The sequence below is a fragment of the Plasmodium yoelii genome (genome assembly GCF_900002385.2).
Source record: "Plasmodium yoelii strain 17X genome assembly, chromosome: 6".
In the NCBI taxonomy this organism is placed as follows: domain Eukaryota; phylum Apicomplexa; class Aconoidasida; order Haemosporida; family Plasmodiidae; genus Plasmodium; species Plasmodium yoelii.
The window spans coordinates 1,098,155-1,114,548 of record NC_036178.2 but is presented as its reverse complement, the minus strand read 5'-3'; the positions used below and the strand labels follow the sequence as shown (position 1 = coordinate 1,114,548).

Sequence of the window (16,394 nt, the reverse complement as noted above, 5' to 3'; positions counted from 1 at the left end):
TAAACGGTTATGATAGGAATGCATACAATACTAACAATTATATAATAATCGTTGCTTAGTTGTTTCTTTCGATTTATTCTGACTATTATACACATTCTTAGTGTTTTTGTTAAATATTAAAGAATTTAACTTGTGTTGAAAATTATACTACTTTATATGTGGTTGCAACCAACTACAGTAGTAATTTTTTCGAATTTATGATAATCCAATAAAGTTTATATTATGTTTAGTCTTATTTTATACATTTTTTTATCGTTTTTAATCAAAATTTTATTAAATACAAATTCTATAATATAATTCCCAAGATGCCAAAAATTAGTAGGATCGATACATTTGCATTTTTGTAAATTATTGTAATTATAAAATTATTTTTTTATCCATCAAAATTAATAATATATATATGATTCAAAATAAAATAAAAAATAAATTTAAAAATAATCTATGGAACACTTATTCATACAAAATATCGTCCCTTTTAATGCAATTTTATTGATGGTGGTATGCTTCAGGATAAACTTTTAGGGCTGTTGCCCAGAGTTCTTTGTTTTGTTTAAAAATATTGTCAATCTATATAATTTTATTATATATATATAAAATATTGTATCTTTATTTCAAATATTTATATTTAATTATAAATACATTGTGTTGTACCAATAATTACGTTATTTTTTCTTTTAATTTTGTGGTTTCGTAACCTTTTCTGAACTGAACCCGTTGTAAATGATCGATTTATACAATTTAAGAATTATGTGTTTTAAGAAAGATACGTAAAATCTAAAAATATTTTAAAAATATAGAAATATTTATGGTTCAGGATATGGTTATTAATAGACCACCGTTTTACGCACATTGAAGCTATTATACATTTGAACATGTCTTTCTAAAAACCTTAGGATATTAATATAAGCAAAATTATAAAATGTCATATTGTATATGATTATTCTAATTCATTATTTAGATAATTTTATTCATTTACTTGTTTTATTTTATAACATTTAACTATATCCATGAAACACAAATTTAAATATTATAAATTTATATGTAAATATATTTTTTGTTATAATATTTAAATGATATACATGTAAAAAATTCAAATTAAAATTATATTTAAAAGTACTTAATTTATCATCCCAATATACATTTATGCTTATAAATAATAAGTGGTAATTAAGAGTAATATATATTATAGAACAAAACAAATAATTTAAGGAAATATTAATATTTATAATATTCAAAATTTCTTTATTGTAATATGGATGATCATTAGTATTTTATACACATATTTATAAAATATATAATCATAAAATTTTAATATATATTAAACCTTAAATTTTATTTTCGTAAATATTTTTTTATATATAATTTTTCAAAATATATTATATCAGATATAGCAATGTAATAACTTCTATAAGAAAAAAAGAATCTATATGCATTTTAACCCCCCCTATATCAACATATCCAAAGCAGTATTTTTTATTAATTTTAAATATATTTTATTTTCAATTTAAGATACTGTTTCCTACTTTTCTTATGAAATATATTTTTTCAATAAATTAATATCATTATATAAAACATATATTCTTTATTATCTTTATAATTATAATATTCTAAAAATATTTATTTCAATCATAATAAGTAAAATTTATATATATTATACAAAATTCAAAATAAAATGAATGATATATCGTTTTAATATATTTTCCGTGTTATTGAGCGTAGTTATATACATTATTATTGTCTACTCATGCATTTTTTGTTTATATGCCATAAATAAATTAATATAATTATTATTATTATATATATATGCTTCTACTTTTGAGGAAATTATATCACTGGTTTTCGTGCATATGTCATATTTTTATCATTATATATTTTTTATTTTATTTACTACAAAAAATATAATAATAATTCATATAATATTTTAAAAAAATTGTATTTCTATTATAATAATATTTAATAAATTTGGTAAACTAGTAAATCAACAAAATTATAAAAATTAAATCTAAACCACCATTAGAACATTAAACCATAGAAAAATATACATATACATATATGTATGCAATACATATCGTTTCCTATAGAACGTTAAAAAAAATCCTAAATGAAATATACATATTATATGTATGCAATATATATCATTTCTTATAGAAAATTAAAAACAAAAAATTTCCTAAATTAATCATAAAAGGGTTGTATCCATAGTAAATATCAAGAAAGTTCTAATAAATAATTAATATAATTTTTTTCTTTATTATAAGAATTAATGTTCTTCTGATTATAAAAGATACCTCATATTTATGTTTTATAAAAACTCTTAAAAAAATAATAAAATAAGAATATGAAAGAATTTATTATATAAATAAAAATTTATTAGTTAAATTAAATTAAAAAATATATTAGCGAAATTTTATAGAAAAAATAGAAAATATTTGTTTATTTGTATTTTTTTATATCTTTTGATATTGTATATATGTAATCGAATTTTATATATACTTATATAACAAACTGTATTCATAATTTGTTCGTTAATTATAAATTCCGAGGATAATAATAAACGTATTATATAAATCCTTAATATAAGTATTGCATTTTTTATTAGTATAAAATACTTATTATTAAACGTGTTAATTGTAAAACTTTTTTCTGCTTGTAAAAAATAATATACAATTTTTTAATTATTATTTTTTTAGTAGAAAAATTATAGATTAACTAAATAAATTATTTATTTTATAAATATATGATAAAAATTATATTTCTTTAGAAATACTATAATAATATATTATAAATTCCCTTGTTTAAAATGAAAAAAATACATGCAGCTTCTTATTTTTCATGCTCTTTATTTTTGGCATATTTTTTCCTTATTGATTTAACATCATCGGTAAGATAAAAATATATTTACATTTTTTTTAATCCTTAAAATAATTTTTGATAATGCTTATTGCAAAGAATATTTTTTTTTTTATGTTTTTTATTTAGGCATCTTTTGACCCATCGTCAGCAGAGAAACTATTTGATGTTGATGAAACAAAAGATTATGATAAAAAAACTGTGCATTTTCAAACCCATTTGGATGAAGATTCTATAAATGATGAAAATCCATTAAGAGAAGAAAATCCATTAAGGGATGAAAGTTCTTTAATGGAAGAAAGCCCTTTAAGGGAAGAAAATTCTTTAAGAGGAGCAAATTCTACAAAAAGAGAAGCACTATATTTTGAAGACGAAAATCTCTCTATTGAAGATGTCATTGATACTGATATGTGGTTAGATCAATTATATATTAAGTGGAATAGCCTCGTACGATCTTCTAGAAAACAAATCGAAGCAGAAGAACGAATAAAAAAAAATGAATGGAATAAAAAATTAGTAGAATTGGAAGAAGAATGGGAAAAATTTTATTCTTATATATCCACAAAGAAAGGTGTATGGCTTAAAAAAAAAAACGAAGAATGGAATGCATGGATTAAACAAATGGAGTCAAAATGGATTGCATATAAAGGTCACATTGATAAAGAGTTATATGATAATGTTGCAAGGGGTTCACCAGAAGATAATATATCTATAGTAAATCAATTAAAAGCTACTGTCGAACAAAATATGATAAAAGATTTAAAAAAATGGATTGATAGCGGTGATCATAATTTATATAAATGGATAATTTGTGACTGGACCAAATGGAAAAGCAATTTCATGTTAGAATGGTCTAAACAACAATGGAAACTTAATGAAGATACTTATTGGAAGAAATTTACAAAACCAAAAACACGACCTGATCCATTTTTTTTCTTAATCAAGGAAAAATACGATAAATGGGCTGAAAGAAATAAAATGGAGCAAGATCAATGGACAGATATAACTAATAAATTAGAAAGCAAATATTTAACTGTAAAACACACTGAATGGGAAGAATGGAAACTCAACAAACGTGAATGGTATGGTAAATGGATTGCATATTATATTGAGAATTTTGTAAATATGAGAACAGTATATAGACAATTAGAACAACAAAACGCTTATTAAAAATATACATACATAACCATAAGATATTTCAAATGTTAATTCCTTCAAAATTTACATGATTGTTTGATGTTATTTTAAATTTACTTATTTTGTACGGTTTTCAAAGGATAATAATATTTATGTATATATATGATGTATGTATCATGTCGTGATGATTTATTTTAAACAATTATACATACATTACTTTTTAGCATGATAAACAAACAAAAAATGCACAGAAGTTATTCTTTTTATTATGCTATAAATATGTTTATTAGTATTTTTTAATAATTTACCTTATTAAAAGTGTCTTGTTCTATGGTTATAATATATATTTGTGTCATTAACTGTATATTTTAGTATAAATTTGTTAAACAAATTATTTGATAAGTTATGAAAATGACTATAAATATTTTCAATGCTTAAATACAAATGAAGAAATTTATAATAAATAATAATACCTTATTGGTATCGTTTTATCCATTTGTATATATGCATATCGTTAATGGGAAAATTACATGGCTTTGTTTTAACTATAAATCAATCTAAAGATAACATATATAATAATTTGGTAAATTATACAATTAAAAAAAGCATATGCACATAATACCTAGACACATTGTGCTTCAAAATGCACGTAATAATATTTATATATTTAAATTTATTCGATACAATTTCCTTTTAAAAATTGCGTTTTAATATTAAATTTTATTCATCGTTTTTTTCGCCATTAAAAATGTATTATATGCAAAGAAACACCAAATAATAAATACAAATGAGTGATATTTTGATTAACCTTTTATTAATTATTAGACATCCAAGTAAATTGCAACATCGTTGGTATATAACTTATTTTGATATATATTAAAAGTTAACAAATTAATATTATATATATAGTTCACATTATATACATAAATAACGAATAAACTCATAATATTTAAGTTTAATTTTAAAAAAATTATATAAAATTAACACAAAGCATGCATACATATAACATAAAAAGAAATTTATATTTAATATTATATTTTCTTAGTTATATTTAAAAAAAAAAATCTAAAAAATTATATTAGCATTTATAAAAATGTTTAATATCCATATTATCCTTGATTTTCTATTGCATTTTTATTATCCTTTCCCAAATTACATATCCAGTCAATAATTTTTTCCACAATTGCTTCATTTCCTGGTTCTATTGTTAGAGAATGATCCATGTTTTCAACCGGAAAAAATTCTTTATTTTCAGAATTTACTCTATCATAAAACAACTTTACTCCTTTATAATAACAAATACAATCGTCTTTTGCATGTACAAACAATAAAGGAATATCTTTTGGTATATAATTAATATCATCGTTCAATGCACCCATTGCTTTTATAAGTTCATATACACATTTAAATGTAATTCCGCCATTATGTCGATACTTATCTACTTTACATAAATTTTCAACATATGGGAAACTTTTATATGGCAATTCTGATATAGTTTGCATGTTAGGTGCAATATAAGATAAGAAATGTGTTATAGGTAAATAAAGATAATTGAATAAACTTGTTCCTGGTTGTGCTATTCTTTCGAAAGACACCATACCAGACAATGATACACAACCTTTAATATTTAATTTGTCCATACAATTATATTTATCGTCATTTTTATTGTTACCATCGGCACTAGTACTGGATATTACATTATCATCAGTATTAATACTGGATATTACATTGTCTTCGGTACTAGTACTAGCTATTACATTGTCTTCGGTACTAGTATTGGCTATTACATTGTCTTTGGTACTAGTATTGGCTATTACATTGTCTTTGGTACTCGTACTGGCTATTACATTGTCTTCGGTACTAACACTGGTATTGTTGCTATCACTACCACCAGTAGTAGTACTAGCACTATCATTATCATATGTGCTATCATTGGAAATGCAATACGTATCACCAACACTTCCTATAGTATTATCATTAGAGACATTATTAAGGTCAATGAGTTCACTTACATTAGCAACTTTATTTGTAATATCATCTTCATTGTCACTGTCATAAATATTGATAAAATCACCTACCAGGGTATCACCTTTTTTATAGGTTTCTGTATCTTCAATTTTAGAAAGATTTTTTTCTTTTGACTTATTCAATACTTGTAATACCCTTAAAGCAATATTCCCTCCCATCGAATGTCCAACAATATACATAGGGAGTCTTTTTTTTTTATTTGTTACTATATCATGAGATTCATCATCCGTTTGATTTTCATTTGATATTTCATCTTGGATTTGATTCATATATTGTATTACATCATCAACTAAATCTCCAAATCGTTTAAAATGTCCTCTTAAATTTGCCCATCCTTCTGATTCTCCATGTCCTTGTAAATCAAGTGCGTATACTGAATATCCGCTTTGATTAAATTTTTCAACCCAACTACCATTATAAACATAGTAGTTATTATTATCTATCACTAAAACTTCGTTGTTATTTATCACTTCTGCATTTGGTCTCAAATAAGTGAATCGAGCATGGCCTTTCAACCCATGGATTAATAATACAATACCTAAGGCCTTTTTAACTATCCACCCATATGTTTTTAATAATAAACCATCTTTATTATAGAAATAATCAACCTTAGGATTTCCGTCTAAATTAAAAACTGTTTTTCTTAATTCATCATTATTCAATTCAGTTTCTTCCATTATTATTATGGAACAAATAATCCATAATCCGATTTAAAAAACTATGTATATCGTTTTATAGATAAAAAATATATATTTTTTATAAATATATATTTTTTATAAATATATATATATATATATATATATAATGAAAATGGAAATTTTCAAATTTATTTAAACCATAAAAAATAACAAAAAAATGTATATACCATGCTAAATCAAGCTATGGAAATAGATGAAAAAATATATATAAAATATAATAGATACATACACTACAAGGGAATACTATATATATTTAAAATAGGAAATTCTAATAATATTAGACGACATCGGAATAATATAAAAAATTATATACAAATTATAAAAATGAAAAAAACATACAATTATAATTATTTATTTTACTTTGACATCTTTTTTGGTATGATACCAATAAACTTTATTTTAATTAATATAATTACCTTAAAAATTATAAATGCAGTTTCTTTAACTTTATTTATTTATTTTATTTAATTTTATTAATTCAGTAATTTATTATAACATATTCTAACGGAAAACACTTTAAAAAAAAAATTAGTATATACTATCTTTGTAAAAAAATTGTAGCTTAAAAATTTCCTTATATAATATTTTTATTTAAAAAAAATGGTGAGAATGCAATATGCATAATATAATTAATTTTTTATTCACATTTCTGTACAATAACTAATAGAAATAAATTAGTATAAAAATAAATGATAAAAAATAGTTATTGCTAATATTATAATATTAATTATAACAAGTATAAAATATAATGCATAATTACTAATAAATATAATATTTTAGAACGACCCGAATAATTTATTATAGCAATTCGGCAATTAAATAAATATATAAAAATATTCCACCTCTTTCTTTGTTTTTATTTAAATTAATACAACATTTTTTTCCTCAAAATTTTTATTTGCATTTAATTTCATTTGATAAATACTCTGGATATGATGTAATTCCAACTGTAAAATTTGCAAATTTATCTAAAAAGTATATTTTTCAATTTTTGCGTTTTATTTATAATTTATTCTAATTTTCCAATTTAACCAATAAAGCATACGATCGTATTTAGTCATATATTAATAAAATATAAACGCATAAAGGAACAAGACAAAAAATAAATAAATCAATATTTTTAATTATTCTCCATTATTTTCAATTACGATCAAATATGTATATAATAATATTTTTTAAAGGTTACGTTTAATAACATTTTAAATTATAAAAATCCAAAAAACAAATGTTAATATATTATAAACCATAAATATGTATTATTTTTTTCATAAAAATCCGCGTTAATAAACTCCCCTAAAATTAAATTTCTTAAAAATTCAATTGCATTATTATAAAATTTTCTTTGGATTTTTGGGAATATTGTTAATAAAAAATGAATCAATTAAAAATTAAATAGTAAAAAAATACTTAATTCGTGCTAACAAACTATTTTAAGCGGATTGTTTTCAAATGAAATCCTGTAAAGGAAAAATTCAAGATTGTGACATTTTTGTAATTATAATTATAACGTGTTTTATCATTTAGTTTATTTCGATTAAAAAAAACGTATTGGAAAATTAGTTTAAACATTTGAAGTGTAAAAAACAAAACAAAAATTTCATTACAACTACAAAAAATAACACATCATTATATATATATTTATAATGCAATGTAAATTTAATTTACGATTTTTATAAAAAAATTAATTGTAAACGTAAATATTATGAAACACATGTATTCATTTCTCTTATGCACAATTGTTTTAAATATAACTCAAAGTGAATCAAGTATCATATTGAAAACTAAATAGGTATATTGATGAGCATAATTTTCCCAACTCCAATAATAATTTTGTGCATATAATTCATTTAACAGTGTTAATTTTATTTTGATGTATCCATAATATAATTACTTTGCTTCCACATTTGTTTGTAAAACAAAGCATTTAGAAACTATATTAACATCTTTATATTTGATTAAAGACTAGTCATATTATTTTTTTAATTTGCGTCCATATAAATGTTTCACTGTTTTATTATAAAATCGGCAATAATTATTAATATTCTCATTTTTTATTTCTGAATTAAGATATCTTTCTGATTTTATACTTTTGGAAATATATCATAACCAGCACTGTGTTGCTCACCATAAGAATATTTATTAATATGTTTTATTATCACGAAAATTTAAGCTACAGTTCTTATATTTGAATTATATATACGAGAATTTGGTGGTTGTTGTACAACGGGGGGCTAAGAAAAATAAAAGTAAACAATAATTTAATGATAACAACGAAGCATATAAATAAATATTTATATAAATGAAATAAATACATATATTCCTTCATTTTCTTTTTTATATGAACATTAAGACGTTTTGTCTTAAAATGTCTTAAAAAAATATACAAACTTTAATTTTCTTATATATATTCATACCCGCTTAAAGAATAATTTGAACATTAAACATAGACAAATTCCCGCTACTATTTTAAGATAAACAATAAAAGGACGTAATTTCTTTTTTGGAGCATTCTTTTTCCTTATATATGAATAATGATCGCTAAAATATTCGCCTATATCTTTTTCATTAAGCATTTTTAAAATATATATAGATTATCATTATTTTGTGTTTCTTTTTGTTTGTCTCTTTAATTTATTACCCTCTTTTAAATTTAATTATATACATATTTGCCAGCAATTTTAATTATAATAAATACTAAATTTTTAATTAATAAAAAAACTAATCTATAAAATATTATAAAATTTTACTGTTTTTTATTTATAAGTAAAAAATATGCTAAATAACTTTTTGTTTATGCATTATAAAGGCGCCCCGATATATATTTATTATTTATATTTTATTTTTTTAAATGAATTTGCAATATTTATATTATAAAAAATTTAACCTTAACATTTTAAAACATATATTTTTGTACTATATTCCCAAACGCATTTTATTAAACCTATATATTTTAAAAAATTTTATATTTTATAATTTTTTTAGAATGTATTTCATTTTTAAGTTTAAAATTGAAAATAATGTTTTATGAAATTTATGATCATTAATAAATTTTTCATTCTTGAAATTTTTATTTTTTTCGACTGAAATGAATTAAAAATCAATTTTAAGACCATTTATTTATTTTTAGTACAAATTATAACTGAGCAAATAGAGAATCTGTATATATACATGCTATTCCTACTAAACATAAGAATGATGTTCTTATTTTTATAAATGAAAAACAGTATTTTTAAAATACTTTAGTATCGCATAGCAAACACAACGCCGGATAATGTCTTTCGCCTATATATATATGTATATAACCTTATTGAGTTCTAAAAAATTCTTCAAATATTTCCAATTTCGATTTTATTCATAAACCAATAATTCCCTTGAGAATTAAAATTACATTCTATAAAATTTTTATATCTATTTTCATAAAATAAAAAAATTATTGTTCTATTTGTTTCATGGAATAAAAAACATATATTTATAATGGTTTGCTATTTGCTGCCATAAAAAACTTGTGAAGTTTATTTCAATAGAAACAAACTAGTATACTATTTTTAAAGCATAAATTCTCATGAAATAAGTGAAAAATATGATAATATTTTTGTTGTAGAATAAATTTATACGGTAATTTAAAATATAACAATGTCTTATTAGGAATGTAATTATTATATTAATAAAACCGAACCATCATTATTCATATTGTATAATAATATAACACAACCTTATCGATACATTCCTAATGATTCCCCTTTTACAATATATAATAATATGCTAAACCCAAAACTTACATACTTATTAACATATAAATACTATTTTTTTATATTCTTTAGAAATAAAATTATTGATACCAAAATATTTCCTTTAAAATTATTTATAAATACATTGTCTTTAAACCCTATTTTTTACAGAATAATATTATATAAGCTCTTTTGGCCATTTTTAGTAGTCACATACTTTATTATGTTTGTAATATTATAATTTAATAAACATGCATGCATATATATATATATATATATGCAAATTAAATAATCAATACATATGGAATTTTTAAAATATATTTATTTTTTTTAATATTGAATACGCCCTTATAAAAAAAAAACAGTTCCTTATTTTATTATAATCATATTTGTTATTATGATTATTTCATGTAATTCAATTATTGTTTGTTTTACTACCAAAACGTTAATGAACTAACATTTTCCATAGCAAAAATTTGCATAAAGGTCATTATGTACAATTTAAGAATTGTATATCGAAAAAATGTATAGTAAATACAGCAATGTAATTATTATATTTTTTTTTAACGCATAATATTGTATCATAAAATATCTATATTTATAAAATAATTCATATATTAAATTTGTTTTTTATTAAATTTGTTTTTTATTAAATTTTTTGTATTGACAATGAATAATGATTAATAATAACAATAAAATATTTATCAATACGGTATTTATATAATATTAATTAATGAAAAAACTATAATATTTTTATTTATACTATATATTGTTGTCTTTTCATATTATTTCCAAATTATATCACAAAAAAATATTTTGTAATATTTAATTAATTACATACGCAATTTCCTTTCTACCATTATATAAATTATTGCGTAATTTTGATTATATAACAACATATATATTGGGGGGGTTTTTTTATATTTAAAAATAAAAATAAAAATAATAACATAATTCCGATATAATAATAATAAAATAATAATAATAATAATACTAATAAATAATAATAAAATAATAAACTGCATGTAACTGAAAAGGAGAAATAAAATATTAGAATATATATGCACAATATAAATTTATTATAAATACTACCACGAAAGTGCAAATAATTTATTAAAAATTAATTTATGCGGTATTAATTATATTTATTTTATTGGTCCAATGCATAAAAAATAATAATATTTGTTGTTTCCCTCCAATTAATTATTTATAAACTATAGTTTATATCTTCCGAAATTGACCCTTTATAATTTTATATTAATGTGTGAATTTATATATTTTTATTAAAAATAAATATACCAAAATAATAAAAGTATATACATTTATTAATATATGTATACTAAAATAAAAAATAATAATAATAATTCTAAATAATTTACATATAAAATAAAGCAAAAACCATTGTTATTATAATTAATAATATATTCATTAGATCATACTATATTTTTTAATTTTATTAATATTAATTTTTTTTTAATAATTTTATTTTAATAAGTTTGTCATTGTATATAAGTTTCAGGTATTTATTTTTTTTTATAAAATAAAAATTCTTAGATATGCTAATGTATTAATAAAAACTATAGATTTCATATATATTGGAAAATCTAATTTAAAAACAAAAAATATACATGCCAAATATATGCATATTCGAAATTTTTTTTTTTTAATTAAAAAAATTTACTTATAAAAAAAATATACATGATACTATTTAATATTTCATACGTGATCATGTATAATAAATTTAATAATATTAAAATACAAAGCTTATATTCATTTTTATAATAATATTTTATTAGTTTTATAAAATCATATTATATATAAACCTAATTATTATTACTATTTTAATTTTTCACAAATGACATATAATATATAAAAAACAAATATTATATGGCTCTTGCATATAATAATATCATAGTTAATATATTCATTATAAGAATATAGTTAACAATATTTGAGATTGTTATATATACAATAATTTTAGTCAAACTTATTTTTATTTTTGACATATATAAAAATCACTATGAGTGGGCAACTTACGCAATATTATGACTATGTTAAACAGAGTTTGTTTAGTGGCAATGGGGCGGGGTCACTTATTAGATTCGACGGCATTTCTCAAAATGGGATTATGAGTAATTTTATGAATTTTTTCGCCTTTTTACTAGTAGCAGCATACATGGGATATTTTCTATTAGGAAAATCGGTAAGTACAATATCATTTAAATTATATTATCATTATTCACATATATGCATATACATATTATTCGTATGAACTAATATATATGTTTAAATGCATATGTACTTCCATGTGACGATTATATATATATTTATTTACTTATATTCTATATCTATATCAATATATTTTACCTTTTTTATAGAATAAAAAAAATAAAAATGGGGATAACGTAAATCCAATTCCTCATGCTAAAAATTTTTACAATAAACATAAATATACAGATGATAAATTATCATCAGCACCAAAAACAGATGAATGGAAACATAATGCCTGGAGAAAATGGATTCTAAATTTAGAAGATAAATGGAGCACATTTAACAGAAATGTTGATAAAAATAAAAGTGAATGGATGGATCAAAAAGATGCCCAATTGATAGAATGGGTAAAAGAATTACAAACAAAATGGATGCATTTTAATCCTAATATTGATCAAGAATATAAAATTGAATTTTTAAGCAAATCTGAAAACTGGAATGATGATAAATGGAAAATATGGATGTTAACAGAAGCACAACAACTTTTAGAAAATGATCTAAAAGAATGGCTTTCTCAAGCTGAAGCAGATTATTGTAAATGGACTATGGATGCATGGACTCAATGGAAAGACAGCCAAATAAAAGAATGGATAACTCTTGATTGGAAATATGAAGAAGATACATTCTTTTCAAAAATTGATGAACTTACAGTAGAAGTATTACCAGCAGAAGAGCAAAGATTATGGTATGCTTGGAAAGAAAGAATATACAAAGAAGGAAGTGATTGGAAATACTGGACATCATTAAAAGAATCTAAATATGTAAATGAAAATTGGGAATTATGGGAAGAATGGAAAAATGAAAAACAAGAAATGTTCAGTGAATGGCTTCAATTATATACTAATAAATGGATCCAACAAAAACAATGGAGATTATGGATTGGAGAAAAAATGTCACAAAATGCCCAAAATACTGCATCTGAATCAACTTCCGTAGATGCTAACGCTGACGAAAAAAAAGACGAAGAAAAAAATGATGAAGTAAAAAATGATGAAGTAAAAAATGATGAAGTAAAAAATGATGAAGTAAAAAATGATGAAGAAAAAAAAGACGAAGAAAAAAAAGACGAAGTAAAAAATGATGAAGAAAAAAAAGACGAAGTAAAAAATGATGAAGTAAAAAATGATGAAGAAAAAAAAGACGAAGTAAAAAATGACGAAGTAAAAACTGATGAAGTAAAAAATGATGAAGTAAAAAAAGACGAAGTAAAAAATGATGAAGTAAAAAATGATGAAGTAAAAAATGACGAAGTAAAAACTGATGAAGTAAAAAATGACGAAGTAAAAACTGATGAAGTAAAAAAAGACGAAGTAAAAACTGATGAAGTAAAAACTGATGAAGTAAAAACTGATGAAGTAAAAAATGATGAAGTAAAAACTTATGAAGTAAAAACTGACGAAGTAAAAAATGATGACAGTACTAATAATGTTAAAGCCAGATATTCTTTCGCAACAAACGGAGGAACTAAAACTGATGAAAAGAAAGAAGATACCGATACAAGTTCAGTAAATGGTGATGAAAATAAACGAAAATATGCATCAAACCCATATTTTCGAAACTCGATACTTATATAGTGATTCTATATTACAGAATCATATTAATCTGAATAATTCATAGGACGATTTACATTATTTGCTGCCATTTTTCTTTTAAAATCTTTTTGTAAATTTTGCCTCATATTAAAAAAGAAGCAGAATTTTTATTAACTGAATTAATGTATATATATTATTTGTATAGAGAAAAAACGAAAAATTGTATTTTTAATGTTTTTTGTTTTGGAAACTATTTTTGCATTGTAAAAAAAATATGCTGAATATGTATTGTCTATGTATAACGATTAGTTCATATCATATTTTTATGGAGATATCTATAAATTCATATAAGGATATGCATATTAATTATATTATCCGCTATGAATGAACCATAATATCTTTTTATAATTTGCTCACCCAAAATGAGAATCTCATTTGTTGTTTATATTACGTCGGTTATGTATATATACACAATAATGTAATCTATATTTTTAATAATGTGTAAATTTGTTTATATAGCTATATGTATTTTATTAATTTAATTATAAAAATGTGAGAATCATTTTATGTAATCCGTTTATATATATATATATATATAAATATACATGTGATAGCACAATTTAAAGCATTGATTGCCTTGCTATTTTAAAAAAAACACTCTTAAATGTACTCCATTAATATAATACATTCGTAATATCATTCTAAAAAGATATTGTTATCAACATAATTTCAAATATATTTATTTTCGCCATTCTTTTTCTTAACATATCTTGCACAAATTTATGCAAAATACAATTTCCACAAAAAATTGTTTATAATAAGATTATTAATATACGAAAAATACACATGTGAAATTAAATGAACTAATCACACACACATATGTTTTAGACCTAGTGAAATCTATTATATCGTATTTATATCAATTTTACGAGGCAATTACATTCTAATAATACATTATACTAATTTGAAAAATACACACTATATTAATTCAATTCATATATACAACTAAATAATGTCGTATCTTATATATTTTTTTAGAATGTCTATATATTATTCGTTTTTATTTATTTTTTAATCATTCCAAGATTATAGATGATGCATATTTTGAGCATATGTGTATTTATAAAAAGAAAAACTAAATAATACTAAACTGTATATATAATTAAAACTATTTAAAAATTAATATTTATAAGTATATATTAATATAATATCCATAAATGTGTATTTAATCAATGAATCTTATGATAAATTTCTAAGCGTCTACCACCCACTACAACCATACACATTTATTAAAAAAAGGAAAAACAACCAACGAAAATGAACATCAAATTGAGTTTGTTTAAACTTATGATATGATTTAACATCAATAATATTTATCATCTCATAGATAGTTTTCAAAATAATTCAAAATTTTTCATTATATAAATTTTTTTCTCTATTTCAAATCTAATATATCAAAAACAAAGAGGTATTTTTTCACCAGCTAAAATTTTTCTATTCCTAAATTGTAATACGTATTTATTAAATATTAATATTTCTTTATCTCTTTTTAATCATAATCGATATTATTTATTCATAAAAAAATGGTATCTTATTTTTAATGTAAAAAAATACGTACGTTTTTTGTCTATATAAATAAAAAAAAATTTACGTGTATTAATAAGTCGTTTCCATTATGATATATATATATATATATATATATATATAGTAATAATAAATACAATTTATCCCCCTCTTTTCAATATGATAATTTCACGGGTGATTTAATTTATTTTAACAATACTTTTGTTAAAAGAATTTCTAATAATAATCCTTGCAATAATAAAATTTGTTAATTCTATATATTATAGATATTATATATTATTAATAAAATATACTTTTCTCTAAAGACATTTCTTATTTTAATTGTTATCCATCTCCTAAAGGTACTATTTAGAATAATATGTATAAACTAACATAACAATATATACTATTAATTATATTACCATTTTATTTTGTCTATTTTTAAAACAACTTATTTAATTTTCCCCTCTTTTCATATATCATATTTTTTTATATATTTGTTTCGTCTTTATTCTTTGCTTTAATGAAATAAAATATATAAAAGAAAAGCATTAATATATCTCTTCCCCATTTAACATGTATATAAT

At 20.8% G+C, this 16,394-nt stretch overlaps 4 protein-coding genes across 4 annotated transcripts; 2 read left to right on the top strand and 2 right to left on the bottom strand.

Moving 5' to 3' along the window:
- Window positions 1–2,800: 2,800 nt before the first annotated feature.
- Window positions 2,801–4,020, top strand: PY17X_0626300 (tryptophan-rich antigen; the record flags this gene model as incomplete). The annotated part of the gene is made up of 2 exons (XM_022955446.1): window positions 2,801–2,881; window positions 2,980–4,020. 2 exons carry the CDS (start codon window positions 2,801–2,803, stop codon window positions 4,018–4,020), a joined length of 1,122 nt encoding a protein of 373 aa, XP_022813220.1.
- A 1,076-nt stretch (window positions 4,021–5,096) lies between these two features.
- Window positions 5,097–6,692, bottom strand: PY17X_0626200 (lysophospholipase, putative; the record flags this gene model as incomplete). The annotated part of the gene is made up of 1 exon (XM_724138.1): window positions 5,097–6,692. The coding sequence occupies one exon, from the start codon at window positions 6,690–6,692 to the stop codon at window positions 5,097–5,099; it is 1,596 nt and encodes a 531-aa protein (XP_729231.1).
- Window positions 6,693–8,878: 2,186 nt separating this feature from the next.
- Window positions 8,879–9,286, bottom strand: PY17X_0626100 (conserved rodent malaria protein, unknown function; the record flags this gene model as incomplete). The annotated part of the gene is made up of 2 exons (XM_022955445.1): window positions 8,879–8,944; window positions 9,128–9,286. The coding sequence occupies 2 exons, from the start codon at window positions 9,284–9,286 to the stop codon at window positions 8,879–8,881; spliced, it is 225 nt and encodes a 74-aa protein (XP_022813219.1).
- Window positions 9,287–12,461: 3,175 nt separating this feature from the next.
- Window positions 12,462–14,286, top strand: PY17X_0626000 (tryptophan-rich antigen; the record flags this gene model as incomplete). The annotated part of the gene is made up of 2 exons (XM_721711.1): window positions 12,462–12,644; window positions 12,820–14,286. 2 exons carry the CDS (start codon window positions 12,462–12,464, stop codon window positions 14,284–14,286), a joined length of 1,650 nt encoding a protein of 549 aa, XP_726804.1.
- Between the last annotated feature and the right edge of the window lie 2,108 nt (window positions 14,287–16,394).